Below are 8,177 nucleotides of genomic sequence, written 5' to 3' on the forward strand. Positions count from 1 at the left end.
CATGGAGCTTAGTAAAATAGAGGGCTATGGGTAAGCCTAGTAATTTCTAAGGTAGGGACATGTTTGGCACAACTTTGTGGGCCAAAGGGCCTGTATTGTGCTGTAGGTTTTCTATGTTTCTGTTTCAACAAATTCCCTCTCTTGCCAACCGACACCATCCCGATTTTTCTAATCCCCTTGCATATTGAAGTTCCCCCATTACAATTGTGACATTACCCTTATTACATGCCTTTTCCAGCTCCCTTTGCAACATCAACCCCACATCTTGGCTACTATTTGAAGGCCTAACTATGATTCCCATAATGGTTTTTTTTGCTCTTGTAGTGTCTTAACTCTATCCACAATGATTCAACATTCTCGTACTGTCACCTTTTCCTAAAGGTGTAATTTCATCTCTTGCCAACAGAGCCACACCACCGTCTATAACATCCTGCCTGTCCTTTCGATACAAAATATAACCTTGGATGTTCAGCTCGTAGCAATGACCGTCTTTCAGCCACGTCTCAGCGATGCTCACCGTGTCATACCGATCAATCTCTAATTGCTCACCATGTCATACCGACCCATCTCTAATTGCTCACCATGTCATACTGACCCATCTCTAATTGCTCACCGTGTCATACCGACCCATCTCTAATCGCACCATGAGTTTATCCACCTTATTCAGAATGCTACGCGCATTTAAATACAGCACCTTCAGTCCTACGTTCGTAGCTCTTTTGAATTTTGCCTCTGTAGTACAATTTAACTCTTTGCTCTGTCTGCATTTGTACCCAATCATTGGCTTCTCCTTCCTTACATTCATGTTATACCCATTATCTACTTGTAAACCCATTGGCTCATCCTCAGCCCTAACATACTGGTTCCCATCCCATGCCATATTAGTTTAAGCCACTACTAACAGCTTTAGTAAACCTGCCTGCAAGAATATTGGTCCTACTCGGATTCAAGTGCAACCTGTCCCTTTTGTACAGGACGCACCTGCCCCAGAAGTTGTCCCAATGATCCTGAGTTCTGAATCCCTACCCCAGCTCCAATTCTTCAGCTATGCATTTACCTGCCACCTCATTCTATTCCAAGACTATTACCTTTGAAGTCCTGCTTCTCATCTTCCTTTCTAACTCCCTGTATTCTTTATTCAGGACCTCCTCCCTTTTTTTCCTTATGTCGTTGGTACCAATATGTACCATGACTTCCAGCTGTTTACCCTCTCTTTTCAGGATATTGTGGATGTTTCATAAAAATCTTGGACCTTGGATCCTGGGAGGCAAACTACTATTCATGTTTTCTTTTTGCATCTACAGAATTGCCTATCTGTCCCCGTCTGTAGAGTCCCCTGTTACTGCTGCCATCCTCTTCAGTTCTTCATTTCCCTACTCTTCTGAGCCACAAGGCCAGACTCTGTGCCAGAGGCACGGCAGCTGTTCCCCCCCCCCCCCACCCACTCCGCAACATTACTTAAAATGGAGTACCAGTAGTTGATGGGGACGAGCACAGGGGTGCTCTCCCCGTTCCCTCTCCTGAGGGTCACCCATTATCTGCCTCCTGTAACCTTGGGGTGACTACCTCCCTGTAGCTCCTGTCTATCATTGCTTCAGTTTCCGTGACAAGCCGAAGGTCATCAAGCTGCAGCTCCAGTTCCCTAACACGGTCTCTAAGGAGCTGCATCTCGATGCACGGGGTGAAGATGTGGCCATCGGGGAGGCTGGGCATCTCCTGGAAATCCCATTTCTGACACCCAGAACAGAACACTGGCTTTGTAGACGTACCCCTTATTCTCTGCAGAGTTGAATAAGGAACAAACTTATCGAGTCTCCGCATGTTCTTGCCGAAGCTTTTCATTAACAGGTTGAATTTGTCAACTTGTTAATGAGAAGCAGAAAGTATAACTTTAGAGCTTCAAACCTATTTACTATCGTTTTGCCTTATTTGCTTAGAATAAGATTAATGTTGACGAGCGCCAACAACATAAAACACCTGTTGACTTGCTGCTATCGAGTGACATGAAAAGATTACCCATCTTTTCAATCGAATTTCCTCTGTTCCCCAACCGAGATGTTTCAAGGATGCCATGAAGATGGCAGGAAGTCAGGCATTGGCCTGTGCTGTGTTTTGTTGTTGATAACCCTCTGGGGAAACGGCTTTTACTCATCACCCTCCTCCTCATGAACAACAACTCCTCTAAATATTAATGATGCTAGGATTGAATTTGAATTTCTGTTGCTGCCTGGGATTGTTAACATTGTACCTCTACCTATTTGACTATGACAGCTGGAAACTCTCTGTTGCTATCAAAGGAATAGATAGATTATATCTGTAGTTAGTGGCAGGAAGACTCCTGTTTATAACAGCAATCTGAAGTAAACCAGAAAAATACTCAGCTATTGAGGCATCTTCTTCAAGAATGAGTTCAGAGTGGGATGTGTCACAGATGCCACCCGATTGGTTTAACTCCTAATCTTTTAGGTTTCTAAAGAAAACCAATTTAAGTTGCTAATGCTGGTCGTTTAAATAACCTGAGACAGAAGAACACATGGTTTGATTTATGAAATCTTGGCTTTAAGGATGCATACTGGCTTGAATGGATAGTTCCATTGACTGTCCTGCCGAAGGGTTTTGGCCTGAAACGTTGGCTGTATTTTTTTCGTAGATGCTGCCTGACCTGCTGAGCTCCCAGCATTGTTTGTGTGTTGCTCAGATTTCCATCATCTGCAGAATTTCTCATTCGCCTCTTTCCTTATTTTGTTCTAAACATCTTCACTGCAGGAGAGTACTCTTTCCAAAAGTCTGTTTAATTTATTTAGAGATACAGAGCAGAAATGGCCCTTCCTGCCCAATGAACTGCACTGCCAGTAACCCACTGATTTAACTCTATCCTAATCACAGGACAGTTTACAATGACCAGTTAACCTAACTGGAACGTCTTTGGACTGTGGGAGGAAATCTGAGCACCTGGACTAAACTCAAGTAGTCACGGGGAGAATGTGCAGTGGAAATTGAACCCTAAATTCCAACAGTCTGAGCTGTAACAGTGTTCTGCTAATCGCTATGCTTAGGCCTTCAGAGTCACGTTTACTGTAAAAGCTGAGATATTAAAGTTGCTCGCTAGAAAGACCACACATTCTGATTGTGTGGGATTCTCTGCATTGGATTGATTGTAACTAGCCTCAAGTACAAATAATAACTACAGATGCTGCTGGATTTCCCAATGCTACCTTTTAGCTTTTGCTCTATCGATGGACCTGAGCAATTCTAGTTTACCTGGTATCAGAGTAGACTGTTGTAACAGAAATGTACCTCTGGTTTACTCTTACAGTTCTGAATCAGAATCAGGTTTAATATCACCAGCATATGTTGTGAAATTTGTTGTTTTGTGTCAGCATTACGTTGCAATACATAATTTAAGAACAAATTACAATAAGAAAAATTATTTTTTAAAATATATATATATGCAAAAGGAGAGAAAAATACCGAGGTAGTGTTCATAGGTTCATTGTCCATTCAGAAACCTGATGGTAGAGGGGAAGAAACTGTTCCTGAATCAGTGAGTGAGTGTCTTCAGGCTCCTGTATCTCCTCCTCGGTAGCGATGAGAAGAGGGCACGTCCTGGGTGATGGGTTCCTTACAATCCACACCCTAGGTACGTGAAAAGAGCTCCCTTTTAATCAGGAAGGCACGCAAGGTTTCAAAGGCAGAGTTTTGCCTCAGCAGTCAGCAGGTGGGGGTCATTAGAAAGGGCCAGTAAGAATAATTCATATACAAGTGGGGCAGCCATTCTTTGAGTGGCTATTTTTGTGAGTGTGTCAGTGTTTAGAGTGGCTTTGACCCATCAGGCTTCGGTGAGGTACATTGTCTTGTGAGTTACTTTCTTTTTCTCTCTATCTCTCTCCCATTCTCTCTATCTCTATCTCCATCTCTCCCTCTCCCCCTCTCTCCATCCATCTCTCTATCTATCTATATACATATATATATATATATATATATGTATGTGTGTGTGTGTGTATGTGTATGTGTGTATATATATATATATTATATCTCTCTCCATCTTTATTTGTTCATTCCTCATCTGTTTGGGCATAGCAGGTTAGTGAGATGGCTCCAGTGGTGGTGATTTGAACTCTGTGTGGGATTTGGGGAAAAAGGTTAATTTGCAGGATGAGTTTGTGGGAGGAAGGAAAATGCAATGTTAGCATTCATTTCAAATGGACCATAAGACATGGGAGCAGAATTAGGCCATTCATCCCATCGAGTCTGCTCCTCAACTCCATCATGACTGATCCCAGATCCCACTCGACCCCATAGACCTGCCCTTTCACTGTACCCCTTGATGCCCTGACCAATCAGGAAACTATCAATTTCCATGTTGAATATATCCACGGACCTGGCCTCCATAGCTGTCTATGCAGAGCATACCACAGATTCATCACTCTTTGCCTAAAAAATATTCTTCCAACTTCTGTTCTAAAAGGTTTCCCCTCAATTTTGAAGCTGTGTCTGTAGTTCTGGATATCAGCACCATCCTCTCCACATCCACCCTATCTAGCCCTGTCACCATTCAGTAGGTTGCAGTGAGATCCCTCTACATTCTTCTAAATTCTAGTGCGTACAGGCCCAAAGTTGCTAAATCTACCTTGTATGTTAACCCCTTCATTCCCAGAATCATCCTTGTGAATCTTCTCTGGGCTTTCTCCAATGAAAATACATCCTTTCTGAGATATGAGGCCCAAAACTTTGACAACACTCTAAATGCAGCCTGACTAGTGTCTTATAAAGCCTCAGCATTATCTCCTTGCTTTTATATTCTATTCCCTTGAAATAAATGCCAACATTGCATTTGCCTTTTTACCACAGACTCAACCTGTGAATTAACTTTCTGGGAGTCTTGCGTGAGGACTGATAAGACCCTTTGCATGTCTGACATTTGAAATTTCTTCCTATTTAGATAATAATCTGCACTATTTTTCTTTTACCAAAATGCATTATTATACATTTCCCAACACTGTATTCCATCTGCCACTTTTTTGCCCATTCTTCCAATTTGTCTAAGTCCTGCTGCAATCACATTGCTTCCTTAGCACCACCTACCCCCCCCCCCCACCTATCTTCATATCATTCGCAAACTTTGCCTCAAAGCCATTATCTAAATCATTAACAAACAATGTGAAAAGTAATGGTCCCAATACTGATGCCTGAGGAACACCACTAATCACTGGCAGCCAACCAGAAAAGGCCCCTTTTATTCCCACTCGCTGCCTCCTGCCTGTCAGACTTTCCTCTATCCATGCCAGTATCTCTCCTGTAACACCATAGGATTTTATCTTGTTAAGCAGCCTCATGTGAGGCACCTTATCAAATGCCTTCTGAAAATCCAAGTAAATAACATCCCCTTTGTCCACCCTGTTTGTTATTTCCTCAAAGAACTCTAACAGATTTGTCAGGGAAGATTTCCCTTTACAGAAACCATGTTGACTTTGGCTTATTTTGTCATTAGTCTCCAAGTACCTCAAAACCACATCCTTAATGTAGACTCCTCCCAACCACTGAGGTTAGGCTAACTGGCCTACAATTTCTTTTCTTTTTCCTTCCTCCCTTCTTAAAGAGTGAAGTGACATTTGCAATCTTCAGTCTGCCAGGACCATGCCAGAATCAAGTGACTTTTGAAAGATCATGACCAAGATTATCTCTTCAGGACTCTGGGATGTAGTCCATCTGGTCCAGATCACCTATCCACCTTTAGACCTTGGAGTTTGCCTCATACTTTTTCCTTTGTAATAGCAACGGCACTCACTCCTGCTTCCTGACACGCAGGGACCTCTGGCACATAGCTAGTGTCTTCCACTTTAAAGACTGAAGCAAAGTATTTATTAAGTTCATCTGCCATTTCTTTGTCCCTGTTACTTCCTCACCAGCATCATTTTCCAGTGGTCCAATTTTAACTCTTGCCTCCCTTTTATTCTTTATATAACTGAAAAAACTTTAGTATCCTGCTTTATATTATTGGCTAGTTTGCCCTCATTTCATCTTTTCCCTTGTAGCTTTTTTAGTTCTTTTTTTTTTAGATTTTAAAAGCTTCTCAATCATCCAACTTCCCACTCACTTTTGCTACCTTATATGCCCTTTCCTTGGTTTTTATGCAGTCAGCCATTTGAGAACTACTTCTTCAGTGGAACACATCTATCCTGTGCCTTGTGAACTATTCCCAGAAACTTCAGCCACCTGTATTCTGCTGTCATCTCCATTAGTATCATCCTCCTATCCACCTGGGCGAGCTCCTCTCTGATGCCTCTGTAATTCCCTCTATTGCATTTCGATACTGATACATGTGAGTTGTGCTTCCCCCTCTCAAATTCAATCATATGATGAATATAAAAGCAAAGATGTAATGATGAGACTTTATAAAGCACAGGTGAGACTGTGAACAGTTTTGGGGTCTCTTATCTTAGACAGGATGTGCTGAAACTGGAGAGGGTTCAAAGGAGGTTCATGAAAATGATTCCAGGATTGAATGACTTGTCATATGAAGAGTGTTTGATGTATTTGAGCCTGTATTCACTGGAATGGCTAATGGATAATTCTGCTCCTACGTCTTATGGACTTGTCTTTTTGAGGTATGAGCTTTTGAAGGTGTTGTCGATGCTGGGGAGGCTAGTGTCCGTGATGGGCCTATTTGAGTTTACAACTTCTCTGAGCCTCTCCATACCAGACGCTGCAGCAGCCAGTTAGAATGCTCTCCATGGTACATCTGTAGAAAACTTGTGAGTGTCTTTGGTGGCATTCCAAGTCTCCTAAAATTCCTAATGAAACGTACCACTGTCACACCTTCTTTGTAATTGCATCAATATGTTGGGCTCAGGATGGATCTTCAGAAATGCTGAAACACCCAGGAACTTGAAGCTGCGAACCTTTTCTGCATAAATAATACGTCATGAGTCAGACACTGAAATTGATGGAGTTCTCACATGATGCCCACCAAGCAGAAATTAGTATTACAAAAAAACTAGTTAGAGGACAGAAGAAAGGGAAGTTGATTTTGTGGTAACTGAGGAGTGTGAAGATAAAACGTGATGTCAGTGGCTGAATTTGTCTTCCATTCAAATACAAAAAAGGTAAATGTGTAAGTACTTAAAAATAATTTGGTGCGTTTTGCTGAACAGTCACTTTTAATATTTAGAAGCTCTTACGCATTTGGGCCTGTTGGTACGACATAGCTTAGCTACAGGGTGTGAATGGTGAAGAGGCCTCCAATAAATTCTGCAGCCCAAACTACTGAAAACTCTGATCGTTAGTGAAACTCTATCTCTGATTTTCTCAAAACCATAGAGTAGATGCTTCTCTAAACATTTCCTTACCCTTGTTTGGTTAAAAGATTATTTCTCTTGTAGGTGCTGCTGCACTTGTGGGTGATGATAGTGCTTCTGACTTACACCCCGGAGATCCACCACGGTTCCTCACAACCGGGCGGCAAGTGAGAAGAAATGGACATCAAGCCATCAGAGAGGGATTTGAATTGCTCTGTACACACATAATATACCAATACGTTGATGCAAACTGCACAACCAGTTAACTATTGGCTTTAATCACCAAATCGGTAGTTTGAGAGTTTTAATTTTCAGCCTCTTGGCATTTTCGCAATCGCCATACACATTAGAATCTGTACATCGATATAGTGGTTATGTAGTTATACTGAGGGACAGAAGCAACTTGATTGTGCAATATCTTTTAATAAACTCATTCCAAAAGTGTTGATTCTTCAATATATATTCAGCATTATTCCATAACACAGGAATGAGAAAAGTCATCAGGTTCTGTTCTGTAATCTGACCTGAATAGACCATAAGATATAGGAGCAGAAGTAGGCCATTTGGCCCATCGAGTCTGCTCAGCCATTCAATCATGGGCTGATCCAATTCTTCCAGTCATCCCCACTCCCCTGCTTTCACCCCATACCCTTTGATGCCCTGGCTAATCAAGAACTTATCTATCTTAAATACACCCAATGACTTGGCCTCCACAGCCGTTCGTGGCAACAAATTCCACAGATTTACCACCCTCTGACTAAAGTAATTTCTCTGCATCTCTGTTCTAAATGGATGCCCTTCAATCCTGAAGTCATGGCCTCTTGTCCTGGACTCCCCTACCATGGGAAATAACTTTGCTAATCTGTTCAGGCCTTTTAA

General features: G+C 42.0%; 1 protein-coding gene across 3 annotated transcripts in view; it reads left to right on the plus strand.

Moving 5' to 3' along the window:
• Positions 1–7,742, plus strand: part of golga5 (golgin A5) — a 103,226-nt gene extending 95,484 nt beyond the window's left edge. For all 3 annotated transcript variants that reach the window (XM_073039140.1, XM_073039139.1, XM_073039141.1), the window contains exon 13: positions 7,383–7,742. In XM_073039140.1, the coding sequence (XP_072895241.1) occupies positions 7,383–7,469 (87 nt within the window). In that variant the 3' untranslated portion in view covers positions 7,470–7,742. The remainder of the gene's footprint in view (positions 1–7,382) is intronic.
• Positions 7,743–8,177: the final 435 nt, after the last annotated feature.

This window comes from Hemitrygon akajei, chromosome 3 (genome assembly GCF_048418815.1).
Source record: "Hemitrygon akajei chromosome 3, sHemAka1.3, whole genome shotgun sequence".
Lineage (NCBI taxonomy): Eukaryota > Metazoa > Chordata > Chondrichthyes > Myliobatiformes > Dasyatidae > Hemitrygon > Hemitrygon akajei.